The 15,817-nt window shown below is 43.8% G+C and overlaps 1 protein-coding gene across 2 annotated transcripts; it reads left to right on the top strand.

Moving 5' to 3' along the window:
- The first annotated feature begins 4,239 nt into the window (after positions 1-4,239).
- Positions 4,240-12,335, top strand: LOC144762148 (uncharacterized). Of its 2 annotated transcripts, none has more exons than XM_078647299.1 (3): positions 4,240-4,470; positions 5,741-5,838; positions 10,018-12,335. In XM_078647299.1, the coding sequence occupies exons 2-3, from the start codon at positions 5,766-5,768 to the stop codon at positions 10,464-10,466; spliced, it is 522 nt and encodes a 173-aa protein (XP_078503425.1). In that variant the 5' UTR covers positions 4,240-4,470; positions 5,741-5,765; the 3' UTR covers positions 10,467-12,335. The 2 variants fall into 2 exon arrangements, with proteins under 2 accessions (XP_078503425.1, XP_078503426.1); XM_078647300.1 differs by having other exon boundaries at positions 4,308-4,482.
- Positions 12,336-15,817: the final 3,482 nt, after the last annotated feature.

The following is a 15,817-nucleotide window of genomic DNA, read 5'->3' as shown; positions in this document are numbered from 1 at the left end:
ATACTTAAGACCCTCCCACCTCACCCGCACCCACCAGATCCTGTGACACCAGACCCCAACAGACCCTACTCAGCTGGACCCCCTTCCCGAGCATGACAGTGTCAAGTTCATCAAGACTGTCCACAATGCAGCACCCACGGACCCCTGCTCGGATCACATCTTAAACAGAGCAAGCAACATCATTGCCCCAGAACTCTGCCACAGCATCAACTGCTCCATCAACTCCACCACCTTCCTGAAAGACTGGAAACACGCAGATATCAACCGTTTGCTGAAGAAACCCTCTGACAACGTGACGGACCTCAAGAACTTCAGATCCATCTCTCTCCTCCCCTTCACAGCCAAGGTCATTGAGAAGGCCATCAATCCCCAACGTTCTGAGTCAATCAAAACAAACCACATCTTTGACCTCTCCCAATTTGACTTCTGAAGCAACCACAGCACCAAGTACACCCTCCTCACTGCCGCAGATGACAGCTGTGCCTTCCTTGACTGAGGCCATGTGCAGCCCTCATCTTCCTGGACCTCTCGTCCACCTATAATGTCTCGCACCGCACCCTATGCACAAGACTCCACAACGCTGGCATCCACGATAAAGCCCTGGAATGGATCCGCTCTTTTCGTACCAGCCGAACAAAGTGAGTCAGACTACCTGCATTCCTCTTGGAACCCACCGAGATCAGCTGCGGAGTGCCTCAAGGCTACACCCTGAGATCCAAGCTTTTCAACATATACATGGCCCCACTTACAGTCACCATTAGGAACCACAGACTCAGCATCATCTCCTATGCAGAAGACACCCAGCTGACTCTCTCCCTCAGTAATGAACCCATAGTCACCAAGAACAACTTTCATGACGGGATGAAGGCTGTCGCCGCCTGGATGAAGAACAGCTTCCTCAAGCTCAACTCAGAAAAGACCAAAGTCCTCATCAAGAACTCCACCCTATCAGCCTGGTATGACTCCTGGTGGCACGCAGTACTTTGAACCTCCCCCACACCCACAGACCACGCGCGGAACCTCGTCATCATTCTTGACTCCTCGCTCAAAATGAAACTCCAGATCAATGCCGTCTTATCATCCACCTTCCACACACTATGCCTGCTCTGAAAGATATTCAAATTGATCACCACGGAGTCCAGACAGACAGTCACACACTAACTCATCAGCAGCAGAATTGACTACAGCAAAGCACTCTACACTGGCCGCACCCAGAAACTCCTCCAAAAAACTGCAGAACTTCCAGAAAACCTCCGCCAGACACATCCTCAACATCCACCATCGCAGCTACATCACCTGCTCCACTGGCTGCCAGTCAACAAAAGAATCACTTTCAAGCTCCACACACTCGCCTACTAAGCCTTACATGATGCAGGACCTGCATACCTCAACCACCACCTTACATTCCACATACCCACCAAAGACTCTGCTCTGCCCAACTGCCCCTGGCTACTATCTCACATATATGAAAGGCCACAACTAGAGGAAGATTCTTCTCCTACCTTGAGGCAAAGACCTGGAACACTCTGCCTCTACACCTTAGGTAATCGCTGTTACTGCCTCAATTCAGGGAGGACTTCAAGACCTGGCTCTTCTACTGATCAAAAAGGGGATCCCAAAACATGTTTTCCCCATGTTAATTTCCATAGGGTCTTTAGACATAGCTACAGCTCGAACCGCTCAGCGGAATTATACCAAATTTGGCAAAAAGGAAGCTCTTGGTTCAGAAAGCGACTTTTCTTTTAAATGGTGTAAATCTGTTCAGTAGTTCCTGAGAAATTCCAAAAATAAAAATATTGATATCTGAGGGATTTGCGAACTCTCCCGAGCACGAGCTTCATTCTGATTGGCTGCCAACACTCCAAATCAGGAATTGTTGTCAGCCATCTTTTGACTTGGCAGAGTCCCCTTGAATCCTGAGGGTCCCTGGGGGCTAACTAGCCCACCAACTACCTCCAGTAAGCCTCTCACAGTGGGATTGCTGAGAGGTGGTCCGAGGCCATGCCCCTTTTTATACCACTCTGCAAACGGTCCCCTTGTGTTCTCAAGACCTAACGACTAAAGTGGACTTCATCCCTCGAGCAGAACTGCGCCAGGAGGCGCGTTTGCAGAGTGGTGTAAAAAGGAGGCATGGCCTCTCTCAGCAATCCAGCTGTGTTTGTGTATTAGGTACAATCTGGTAGTGTGTACCTCAGTTGTTATACAGCAAATGTTTTGTTAAGCATTTCAAAAGATGTACTCATGCTTATCCCAGAATATTACCATGGATTTGGTACAATCTAGCAGAATGTACCTAAATACTTGTGGAAAGAATGTTTTGCTAAGCATTTCAAAAAGGTGTCCACTGGCATGTCCCGGAATATTACCATGGATTTACTAAGTGTCTTCACCTGAAACAATATTTCATGTGAATACAAGATACCCAGCACTGTCTACAAATCCCAATGAAATCCCCTATGATTTAATTTTATCCTACCAGGATTGGGATAGGCTAGGCTACAGGATGTCATCGTTGAGACCAAGGCTGGCACTTTGGAGTCTGAATACCCAGCGTTGCTCCTTCCTGAACAAATATTGCTACATGTTTTTAACAGGTAGGTAAGCTGTTGGTTTATCTTGTACAATTCATCTAAGATCATTGGCATCATGTCTCTTTTCTAGAAAGTGTGTAGTCAATTTAGTTATCTGTTTCTTGCAACAGATAGTACTCTGGTGTTCCAAGGTGCAGGTTTTAACTTTCCTAGTAGTCATGCACACATAGGAAGAGGAAAAAACGAAGAGAAACAAATATATTTCCCCTCGTTATGCCTCCCTGGGGCGGCATAAGGTTTTGACTCGTTCCCAGGTTTGCAAGTTCTTGTAAATTTAGGAATGCATCAAAAACCATAAGAGTTGTATGGAAGCACCCACCGCAATGCCCATCTAATGCCTCCCTTGTGCATAGTAAGGCAGCACAGCAATTTTCTTTACATTGCATTGCTCTATATATGAAGCTATTCAAAGCCCTGCAGAGTGGCTTTGCGTCGTTTCATGAATATGACTTGGAGCTTTACGTTGTTCATGTATCATGTTGCGTGGTGCGTGCATGAATACCAGTTCTCATAAATATGCCCCTCAGTCATTTGTATCTGAACAGAACAAAATGAGTAGAAAAGTGGTAATATATCTGCAGTTCTCTTCTGTCTCAAGTTCATGGTATCCTTTATTTTGGTCAAGACGGAAAAAGACTTTAGCTCCATTCAGTTGTGTGATCATGACCGTGATATGTGGACCAGGCTGCCTCTCTCCTTCAATGGCTCTGTGTCCCTGGAGCATATCGACACAAATGCGTACTGCTCCACTACTCTCTTTCCTTGGTACAAGTACAATGGGTGAAACCCATGGCATAGGGCCTATGGAATGTTCAATCATGTGATGGTGTAAGAGTGCTGCCAACTTTTTCTCTATGGCCTCTTGTAAGTGAAAATCAAACCTAATGCACCTTTCTCAGAGGCGTTTGTCTCTTTCTATGTGCTGTGCAGAATAGGAAAAAGTGAGGAGAAATAAAGATATTACCCCTCGTTATGTCTCCCCTGGGAGGGTTAAAATTATGACATATTCCCAGTTTTACAAGTCCTTGTAAATCTGGGAATGCATAAAAAAACATGTGAGTTGTGTAGGAGCACCCACGTAACACCACCCTTATGCAGAGTAAGGCAACACAGCGATTTTCATTGCATTGCATTACTCCATATTTGTGAAGCCATTCAAAGCCATGTAAAGTGGCTTTGTGTGGCTTCATAAATATGACTTGGAGCTTTGCGTTGTGCATGTAGCACGTTGCGTGGTGCATGCATGACTTGAAGAAGCTCTCATGAATATGCTTCTCAGTCTTTTGTATTTGAACATATCAAAATGAGTAGAAAAAGTGGTAATATATCTGCAGTTCTCTCCTAGCTCGAGATGATGGTATCCTTTATTTAGGTCAAGATGGGAAAACAGAGCAAACAGGCGCTGGACATGTTTCCCTGTGTCGGCGCTGCGGCGGTGCGCGGTCTAGGGCCCGCCCCAACCAAGCAGTGGTTCTTGTGCACTCCCTTCTGGCTTACCCCATGCTGTCATCATACTTGAGGTACTCTGTGGTAAACAGCATATGGTAGCCAAAGGCATTGAATGAGGCAACGTGTGTTGCCAGTATTTTGTTTCTTTTGTTTAGAATGCCCTCTGTTCTTTATTTCCTTCGTAATTCGTTGAAGGTTAAAGTCCCAGCTGCCCTGGAGGCGGTGATCTTGGGCGTGGCAGCGTTCTATAAAGAGTGGCCTGACCCCGTGGAAACCATTCTCTATTCAAACTCTCTTGCCGGTCTAGGAGCTCTGGTCTTTCCTGCAGCGTCATCTGGCGAAATCTTGAAACATTGTGCTGAGGCGCCTTCTCCTTCCTGGCAGCTCCTGTGATCCTCGCCAGCTCCAGCTGAATTTCTCTTTCCGACAGGTGAGAATCCAAGTAAGCACTGAGCGGCCATTTGAGCCGGAGGCTAGCAAATTAATGTTGTATTTATTAAAGTGAAACAGTGCGCTTGCCCGTTGATGTATTCGGCCATAATTACATCATTTAGGCCTCCAGAGAGATTGTGCTAAGATACTCTTATATTTCTGGGCAACTGAGACGAGCCTAGGGCTCGAGGCTGATTTATGCTTATCACTGGGAAATATTATTATTGTTATTGTTAGTGTTATTGTTAACTGGGTTTTGTATAGCGCCGAATCACCGGCAGGTCTCTAGGCGCTCTGATTTATAGAGTGTATGAGCAGGACTAAGAATGGTGGCACCTTTTGTCTGGGGTGACCGGGGTGAAGGATACCGAGTTGGCCTCCACGTCTCCGAGTGATTGTGCACGTGACATGAGCCTGACTATGAGCCGTCATCATATTCTGGCCTAACATTGTGCAACAGAAAACATACGAAAGCTATCAAGCGTAAATGTGAGTTATCAAGAACCAAAGCCCGTCTTTATGTTTATTATCTCACTTTATGTTTAAATCTTTTTTATTAGAAAACAACCAGATGATAACTGTACATGCGCCTCGCAGAGGCCAGATTGCCCGACCGAGCCACGCAGGGCCCGTGATGCTCATGTCTGGATTTCCAATCAAGAAGAAAGAGTCCCCCAAAAAAAGAAAAAAACATCCCCACCCCCCCACCCCTGTCCCCAAAGCACAGTCAGAAAAAGAAAAGTAGGAAAGACAAAATAAGAAAGAGGTTCCTGTCTCTAGTGCGTCAAAAAAGTTGTTACCGCGGGGTGATCAGTATAGTGATTTCAAGGGTTGTCCGTAGGTTGGCTCAAGTGGAGGGGGCGAAGAGAGCTCGGGCAGGGCAGCTCCCGGAAGTCTTGGGCGAGAAGTGCCAAAAAGTGTTGCCAGATTTCCCCGTAGGATGGGCCCTTCCCTGCTAGGTTCAAGGAGATGCGTTTCATCCCAAGGATGTCCAGAGGCGTTGGGGCCATTCTGAGTGATTGGGGATGCGGGCCTTTGCGCGCTCTTCGCTATAAATTATTTGCCAGCCAAATCTTTAATTGTGAATGAGCTACATTTAGGCATTTATACAGTAAGAGTCAGCTAGAAAAGCAGAAAATTGTTGTGCGCTGTCAAACTCTGAGATCCAATATACATCTTTTAAGTGGTAAAAGGGTTTTGGGGAAAAAGTCACTTTCCAATGTCTTTTGGAAGAAATTGACTAAATCATTGTATCTTTTTCCCCTCAGGAATTCAGTGCTTTCCCTTGGCGGTATGGGAGTCTTTGCTACAATGTTCGTGTTGATTCTGTGCTCTGTGAATGCACACTCATCTCACAGGAAGATCGGTAGGTTATTAGCTGATCAATGGTATTGCGTGTTCCTCGTTCGCCAAGGTTAGCTCTGCGAAACGTTAGCTAGAGCGTGTGTGCAGAATCTCAGGGCTTCATCAGGGCCGCACAGCTTACTTCAATAAGATGTCAACTGGATTAAACCTCGAGACGGCTGGAGCGCCATGGAACAACTGCACATCTGCAATCAGAAACCACGGAATGATTTGCTAAAATTAACCTTGAATATATAGAATTGGCTGCTCAGTGGCACTTTGGTATCTTCAGATTTCTGTAGCTACTTTTCACAAATCGCAATAGGCTCAAAAGGTTCTTGTTTATCAATCAGGGTTCTTGTAAAGCGCTACTATTCACCAGTAAGGGCCTCAAGGCGCTGAGTGAGGGTGGTGTATCGGCTGTTGAGTCGAAGAGCCGGGTCTTGAGGTCCTTCCTGAATTGAGGTGCACATCTCCAAAGGCACTCTAGCAGACATCTTAGTAAACATGGCTAAATCATGAAGTAAGCAAAACAATGAGCTCAAAACATGTTACCAGTGAAATGCTTGTGGCAGAAAGAAAGAGTCTAGTTTAATCTCAAATGGAAGTGAACATCATGGAAGTACTGTCAGCAACAAGTAGGGCGAGAAGAGGCATTTGAGGAAAAGCAGAAGCTGGCCAGCAGGGGTGCAGTTCACAGATGGGCAGAGGTGCACACCATCTACTAAACGTGCATCTGCCCATACTGCACAATATTGATACAATATTCGTGTTGATTCTGTGCACGGTAAAGGCTGCACACTCATCCAGCTTTGTATGATGAAAGCTTAGCTCTCCCTGTGCTGAATTACTGATGAGCACAAGCACTTTGGATATTTCATAATCATGTTCAGCACACATCCATGCTGCTGGTTGACATGGTTGGCATGCCACCCTGTTAAAAGGGAAGCATATTGTCACTTGTGCCCTTGGGCTTATGGAACATCAGTACTGAGTCAATAAAGCAAGGTTTATCTAGCCATCCATCCATCCTAAGTGAAGGCACATCTCACGTGGATGTGAATGTGCACAATTATTAAGATGTCTCAAGATATGTTTGGGTCCCTCTCCTGTCCTGAGGTATCCTCTGCATTTTGGGATGTGTGGCCCTTCCTTTATAATGAGCAAAAGTAAAAGCTCGGTAAACCACTGAAGGTTGCATTGAAACCCAGGTACAAAGACCACACGAGGGAACTCTCTAGTTGGTATGTAGTCATACATAATTGTGGACAGTAATTGCTAAACAGGAAACCTAGGTGCATATTCTCAAGGACTCATTGCTGAGTGGCGATAGACTATACGCACCTTTCCCAAGCTGGTGCAAACTGCCTATATCGCCAGTTTCTCAGCTATAGCTGCTGCATAAAACACCGCCATGGATGACAGCGGCAACTAACGCTAATGATATGCAGAGTAGGCGTTCCAGTGCAAAAACAAACTAAAACACCAATTCACGATATTCTCAACGACCAGCCAGATCGGTGATGCGAGCCAGAAACACGCAATAAGGCACGTTAGTAGCAGGGATTCAACACCTGCCTTTGACTGGTGTTAAGCAGGACGACAACCTGCAGTATGAAAGGGAGCCCTGCCCAGAGCCACATCTGAAGACCAACACATGTCATGGAGTTACTGATCATGAAGCTCAGAGACCCAAGAGGGCCACAACAGGTTGAAGGTACATAAAAGAACATAAGAGCTGTCTGAGCCTGTGTATTAGGAAGTGTGCATCTTCAAAGAAAAAAAGTTTCCCAAGCCTAATTTACTTTCCACATGGCTCCAAAATGGAATAAAGTCTCAGGCCAATTGGTGCTCTGCAGCAGCCCAGTGAGATGATTTATGAGGCTGTGGAAGAAGCAACATCTCTAGCAGAGATGGAGCGCAGCATCCTGCACTTCCCCAGTGTAATAAATGCAACTAGTGGCGAACACAGGGGATACAACTAAACCAGCTTCATAAAGCTTTTAGTCAAACACTGGGGAGTCGCTGTCGCTGTTGCTGTGCTTTGGGAAAGGAGAGCTGGAGTAGCACAGGAGAGCATGGGTGGAAGGGATGTGTGGGATAGAGCATGAACACACATGCACTCCCATGGGGTGCTCAGAGGAAAAAAGAAGTTCCTTGATGTCAAGCTGTGGAAGGTTACAAATATCCAAAATAAAAATGAATGTAAAAAAGCAAAGATCCACGGGAGGGAGAATAACAAGAGGAGGAAGGAAAATTGTTGCGTAAGAAGCAAATATATTAGATTGACAAACAAGAAAGCTAAACAATGACCAGCAGTGGGCCTACTGTAAGTTTTGGTATTCTCTACATGTCTGTCGATGACAGTAGCCCCTGCCTAAAAGTGTGACATGACTCTTTCATGAGAGGAGATTGCCATGTTTTCCCAACTTGGCTACCTTTCTAAAATGTCTGCCATACTTCTCAAAGTACACCTAAACTGTTTTTAGGGCTCGCCTATTAATATCCCGCAGTGTAACCAAGAGCTCAAACCATCAGGCGGATTTCCAACAGTTCACGATCACAAGTACGCGCATTTCCCCACCTCAATGCCATCAGCCTCCCTCCCACAGGCCTCCCTTCTCCCCCCTAATTGCTTTTTTTGCCGTGAGTTACTTCAAAGGGTTCGGCTGACCCGCCCCCTGCAATGCCCAGAGCTTGTTGTTTGTGAGCTCTTGCTGTGCTCGTTTCCTTTTCTTTGCTCTCTCTGCAAGGTATACAGTACTCAATCTGTCTTTCACCTAGTTCCTCTGTTCATCCTTCTTGTGCGCGCATGTAAGTAAGGCTGTGCTAGTTTTCTCTATTTGGCCCTTCCGGTGCCCGTAGCTGCACTCATGCCCTCCTGCTCCCGTTTCCGGTCATCAGTTATTCCTGTGCTTGTTTCTTTTTCTCCTCTCTCCATTACGTTTCCAGTACCGAATGTGTGCCCATTCCCTCCGCTGAGATGTTCCTATGTGTATGTTCACTGAATCCTGCAACACACGTACTGCTCTTTCTGTGCTCTTTTTGTCCTTTCAAAAGTTTATCTCTCCAAATGTCCGATTGCTTTGCTCAGACCTTTCTGGCACAGTTTCCTATTCAACACTCTCCCTCCTCTGCTCCCAGTGCTCTGTTTTTATACATTCATTTGCTGTGCTCAACACTTCCTACTTGTTTAATTAATCCTGCCGCAACAGTTGCCTGCACTTAACTATTAAAGCATCTATTTTCTGTGCTCAATTCTTGTTTTTTATTATGCATCAAGCTCCTAAACCAAACGTGCCTTCCTGGTATTTCATGGTGCTGGAGTCGATAAAAAGGGACTGGTATTTTTCAGACAGCATTAAGCCCGAAAAAGTGGCCTAGTGCTGCTTGATAAATATCACGCAGGCTTCTGTGCCATCGGAGCATCACAAAAAGTGACGTTCCGGAGGCGCAAGGGGCTCATAAATAAGGCCCTATATATTTTTTGATAACCTACATCAGAAAAGTGCGGGAATACCTCTGAAATAGTATGTACTGCTGGACATCACTATTGGCATGGTGGGCGCTTTTAGAGCTGATCCGTATGTTTTTTTTGTATTTTTGCCCTTCTGGAATTTATAATAGCAAGGAGACACTCTGATGTGCTCTATCATAAAGAGATGAGCCATGTTCTAGACCTATTTCAAATGGGTGCTTGTAGTGAATTGTGTATTTGTGCTCCTGGACATTGTCTCAGTATGAAGCTGCCTCCTTGTGCTCTATTGTATCCAGATGCAATACGACTTTCATTTGTATCCCACTTGTACTGTAGTGAACCCTGTATCTTTTTTATCGAACATGCACATTGCCTGTGTGTTATCAGTGATGCTTTGCTACTGTGTACTTTTATGGGTGTCTGAACCAAAATGAAGTTGTTAGATGATGAGTTGCGTGTCTCATGTGTCTTGGTGTGACCCTTTTCTCCTATACTTTATTAAATTAAGGGAGAGGTGCTCAATATATTCTAAAATTATCCTGCACTTGCTATTTCAAATGGGGATTTTATTCATTTTTTAAATCTTACCAATCCGTCTGTGCCGCTTGCGTGCTTGATGGACTGCATGCGACACTCAGAACATTACAACTCTGAGATACTGTAGGATGCAAAGTACATTCCTTGCTGTTCTTTAACTCAATTCTACCCGTGTCTGCTTTGTAGGTCTCCGCCGTCGTGCCGTTGATTCGTGCAACTGTGTTTATCAAAATGGAGGATGCGTGATAGCGGCAGCGCCACCCGCCAACAAGGCCTGCACCTGCATACTCAACAAGAAGACCTGTGTAGGGAAAATCAGAGACTGTGTCCAGCCCAACGCGTTCTTTTGTACCTACCCAGATACATCTCTGGGCACCTGCCTCCAGGGGGCTGGTAACTGTGGAGGATATTCTGACAGATGTGACTGCGAGTATGTCTATCATTGGTTTGGAAATGGCTGTAAAATCACTGTTCCCGCCATACCCCGTACTGCCTGTGAGTGTAGAACAACAGGATGGTTCAAATGTATCGGGAAGATAGTGCTGTGCAAAAATCAGTATTCTATATTCTGTGATAAACCTGGAACAACTGTGGAGTCTTGTTTAATGGGGGGCTGGTACTGTCTATACTTGTAAAACACAGGTGCGCAGGGACAGTGCCTCCTACATGAATCGTCCCCAACAAGCGCTGTCTTACGCTGCCCGACCAGTGATTCTGTGATCGATTCACGAACCTTCAGGAAGTGTCCTTTCCAAGGAAGTATACAGAGATAACTTTGTAACAATTCGAAATAAATGCTTCACGTGCACATTAATCATATGATCTGCTAAATGCCCACCTGCAATCCAGTCTAAACCTGATCTAAATCGGCCATTTCTCCGAGTCAACTCTTCTATGTCTGAAAAGATCTCAATTTGGGAATCCCACTACCAGCAATGTGTGGAAAAGCTGTTTTTGTTTGATCTCAGTGTTTTGACTTAAAAATGCCACCACTTTCTGGGACTCATTCACAAGAAACCGCAGCCAGGCATCACTTTACTTGTGTCTGCGGCAAAATAGCTTAGAATGCCACGGATGCGCCGTATTTCTGATACGGCTCCCCATGGGCCAAGGAAGCCGATGCAACAACAGCAGTGCGTCAAATAAGTGAGGCAGCGTCACTTCAGTTTGAAGCTAGTAGCCTACGCTCCGGACATCAATGTGTGAGAGCATCAAAGGGGACAAATTTACCTTCCACTCTTACATATTGGTCCTGAATGTGACTTATAAAAGTGCGCATATCGGCCACTTGTATAAATTGAAAACTAATGCGGCACAGCTGATTCCAACGCAGGCAAAACAGATGTAACCCAAAAGAAAGTGACGCATTGTTGGCACAAGGGGCTAGTAATTGAGCCCCTTTGGGACTCTTTTATGAAAAGTGACACATCACTGCGTGAAAACAGTGATACGTCACTTTTCATTCTGCCCTCCTTGCGACACCAATGATGCGTCATACTTACCATATGACGCATCATGTCACAAAGAGTTACAGATATGTCAGTATTTCTGATGAATCTGTAGACGCAAGAATGACGCATTGCTAAAGTGTGTCACAAAAGTGACGCAACTCCAGCAATAGGTCATTTCACATGGGCAAGTCCGATGTGAAATGTGCCTGTGTCAGTCTTACGCCTGCCAGGAGGCAGGTGTAAGATATTGACGCATTTGCGTCCTAGAAGTGGCGCAGTGAAATCTCATAGACTTCACTGCGTCACTTCTGCGACCCTCTCTTGCGTTGGAACGCCCACCCTGCTTACATTGCCGCAGGTATAAAGTGGCGCAGGGGTTTACAAAGTGACGCATCTCGGTAGATGCATCGCTTTGTAAATTCGGTGCAACAAGGCTCATTTCTTACGCCGCTGGTGCGTACAAAAACTGACGCACCGGCGGCGTAAGAATTGACGCAAGGGCTCATAAATAAGCCCCCTTTTAGTTTAACTCTAAGAATAACTGATTTAATTGTAAAAAGACCCAGACATAACCATTTTGACTCCTTCAATTAATTGTTCTCCATTCCTGATGTCCCCACAATTTCACCCCTCTTGGTATGTCATGAGCCAGAGGCAGCACTCATGACATCAATAGTAATATACCTGGATGCACCTGCGAAGTTAGACTCAGTGTCGCGTATATGTCTCCTGTAATTCATTACGCGATCAGAGGATTTTTCACAAAACACTTGCCATGCACAGGTACCGGGCACGATGAGCCATGCTGCTCCCGCTGCGATATTGACACCTGCCAGCAGACTGTATTTTTCCCATCAAAATATCCGGTGTGTTCCACGTTAAAATTAATTATATAGCTAGATTTGGTAGGCTTTGTAAGGATAAGTGAGCCCTAATCTTATTCGTCCCACCAATGTATCTTTTATTGAATTTCATATGCTTTTCGTCAGCAAAGAGATGTTTAAATAATTATGAAATGTTAAATAAAAACAACTCGTCCACTAAATGTAATAAGTCTAGGACTTTAAGTTATTTTTACATCCACTCTTTATGCTAATGACTGTAGATCTCTGCCCATTTTCATATGGATCAAAACTCTATACAGTGCAGCCCTGGAGAGTGGAGAGAGGCCTGATATATTGGGTCCTTTAACCCAAAGATCTTTTTTCTGATACCCTCTGCCCGACTCCTGTCCTAAATAGAGAGATCTACTGAGTTATGATGAGTACCGAACCCATCCAGTTGCGCACTGTGCACTTGGTGTTAATCCAACACCTTCAGTGTTTCAACTTTTACACAATTTTCACAGTTATTCAACAGTTATTTATTATCATAATCTGTTTTCTTAATTTTATCAACACAAAATTCATCATATGATCACTTTACATTTTCATACTTCATGTTATCACAATACATTATACAATAGCATTATAGTGATATTATAACAATCACAAATCAGATATTTTCACTCCTTGCCCAATGCATTTCGGTACCCACTGGTACCTTCATCAGGGGCTAATCTGGAAAGTTAATAAACATAAATGGTGTAAGTGTTCTGTGTATAATGAATGCTAGGGGAGTAACGTTATAACTGGTGATGTCGCATACCTGTTGGTGATATATCTATGGTGTGTCAGCTGCAAGAAAACCACGATACTTCATGTTATTTCAAAAAACGTGTGGAAGAATATTTAATCTGAGTACTGTTCAATTCTCTAGGCTTACCTATTGTCAAGTATTGCCTGAAACTCAAGTGCCTGTAGGAAAAAATGCACGGAAAAATGCCTAAAGTTAATTAAACTCTCTACTTAAAGGGATATCACTGTATCCGAATGTTGGGAATTCCTACCTGATCTTCTCAGTATAAAGAGACCTGCGGAGGCATAAGGAGCGCTTTAAATTTCAGACCACATAATACATGTGTCCATGTCATGGTGTTTTTAAAGAAAGCGTACCTGCTCTTTATCGAACTGTCAACCTGCAGATAAACGCATAACAAAATTAACGTTATGTCGTGCCTATATGATGACCCTAACAAGGGTAGCTCTATTGTTTGGGATATACCTGTATTTCACTCCGTTGCCGCTCGTAAAAAGCCACCCTCGGTTAATCCGCTTTGTTTGTTCAGCGTTAGACCGGCGCCATACTCGCGTTTGTATTTTACTGACTCTAACGTCTAGTAAACATAAACGATGTACTTCTAGTCTATATGAATGCCTGTAATGTTAGAAAACTGGTGCCGCCATTTAATAATGTTTTAGTAACCACCTATTATAAGGCTGTAATCTGAGCGTTTTCTGTGTTATAATTATGCTAAATGTCGTAAAAAGCCGCCCTCGGTTAATACACTCTGTTTGTCCGACGTCATTCTTGTAATTATATTTTACTGACTCTCGCGTCTTGTAAACATACGCGAAATACTTCAGGTCTGTCTGAATACCTTTAATGTTAAAAAACTTGCGCCGCCATTTTGTAATGTCGAGTCGCTACCTATTGTAAGGCTGTAATCCAATCCTATTCTGTGTTATTGTACTAAATGACACAGGATGTAAAAAATTTGAAAAATGTACTAACCTCAACGTGTTTGCCACGATGCGTATGTATCTGACTAATTAGGTGATGTGTTTTTGATAGTGTTTGGGCGCTCAATGGTGAGGATGGTATAAGGATTCAGTGGTTGCATAGTAGCAAGATAATTATATATTACGAGAGAAATAACATGTAGATACTGTTAACAAAAGAATGACATATAAATACTGTACACAATGTTCTGTATGAAGGTTATGCAATCCGATCTAATGAAATGTCCAATAGTTAACATATGTTATAAACATAAACAATGCTATGATGATGATATATGATTATATCGAATATTTCCTGGCTTAGTGTTCAATAGTATTTGACGACTGCGTGTCAAAAACAATGGTTTATGTTATCTAAAGGTAACAAGAAAGATCGTATCTGTCATTTAACCCTGTCGGATGCATGGTCTGTAGAGATTTTATCCAGTATAACTCTTGTTGCAATAGTCTCGGTCTATTGTCTGTTCCTGCTTTAATCTCCACTTTCTCAATGATAAAAAACCGTAGTTGGGAGATTGTGTGGTTTGCTTCCTTCCAATGCGAGGCCAGAGGTGATGATAAATACTGGTTTCGTATTCTGCTTTTGTGTTCCGTTAATCTGGTTTTTACTTTCCTCTCTGTTTTACCCACATACATTTTTCCACATGGGCACTTAATTCCGTATACCACATTTTGAGCGTTACAATCACTGGTGTGGCGGAGTTTGATGACTTTGCCCGTAGTTGGGTGTGTGAATGTATTTCCTGTGGTTGCATTGTTGCAATGTGTGCAGTTCTGGCACCGGACGGTGCCCTTGTATTCAATCGATCGATTGTCCAGAATCTTCCGCTTGAGTATTTGTCTTATGTTTGGACCTCTAGTATATGCATGCATTGGTAGTTGTTCAAATATTCCATTGAAATCCTTTTCTGTAGATAAAAGTTCCCATCTTTGATTAATACTTCGTTTGATCGTGGTGGATTGAGTTGTGAATTTGGAGACAAATACCATTCTATCATGTTTTGCTTTGTGCTCTGGTTGGAACAAGGTGCGCCTGTCCATCTGATTGACTCTCTCAATACTCTGTTCTACTTCTGCCGTAGGGTATCCACGTTCTTTGTATCTTTGGGCAAACCGATCTATGTTTGCATTGCATGTGTTGGTCTGTGAGCCTATTCTCTTAATGCGGATAAACTGAGAAACCGGTAAATTTTCCACTAATGATCTTGGGTGAAAGCTCGTGTAGTGCAACGCACTGTTACGATCTGTAGTTTTAGTATACAATTCCGTGTTGAATCCTGAGGCATGTTTAGTTATTCTCACATCAAGGAAATCCATTGTGCTGTTGTCCACCTTGTATGTGAATTGAATTCTTGGGTTCACGTCATTTAATTGGTGAATTGTATCCAAAAGTGATTCCTTTGTGTCTCGCCATATTAGAAAAATGTCGTCGATAAAACGGCAATACATTTTAATTTTGGTCCAAGCCGTTGATTGCATCAGGTTCTCTGCTTCAAATTGCGCCATGAAAATGTTCGCATATTGGACCATCCCCTTGATTGATAAAGATAATCCTCTTTTGCTGGATTATAACGCGTTCAGGCGTGAATTAAGAAAAATGTTTGATAAGCATACATTCACTCATGCGGCAGACATGGAATTATTAAATCTTAAGCAAGGGTCTAAAGACCTTATTACATATATTTCTGCATTTAATAGATTAGTAGTGGAAGCTGATTGGCCTACAGAAAAACGCAGTGCCCTTTTTTACAAAGGCCTGCGTGATGAACTAAAATATGCTTTGGCTCACGTAGTAGATCCCCCGGCCACGTGTCCCGAATTAATAGACCTGGTCGTGAAGTTGGATCATAGGTTAGGAGAGAGGCGAAGAGACAGAGTCCGATATGAGTATCCCAAAATCGGGACCAGGGAAAG

The sequence above is a fragment of the Lissotriton helveticus genome, chromosome 6 (genome assembly GCF_964261635.1).
Source record: "Lissotriton helveticus chromosome 6, aLisHel1.1, whole genome shotgun sequence".
NCBI lineage: Eukaryota > Metazoa > Chordata > Amphibia > Caudata > Salamandridae > Lissotriton > Lissotriton helveticus.
The sequence above is the reverse complement of the archived record's forward strand: the minus strand, read 5'-3'. Positions and strand labels throughout refer to the sequence as shown.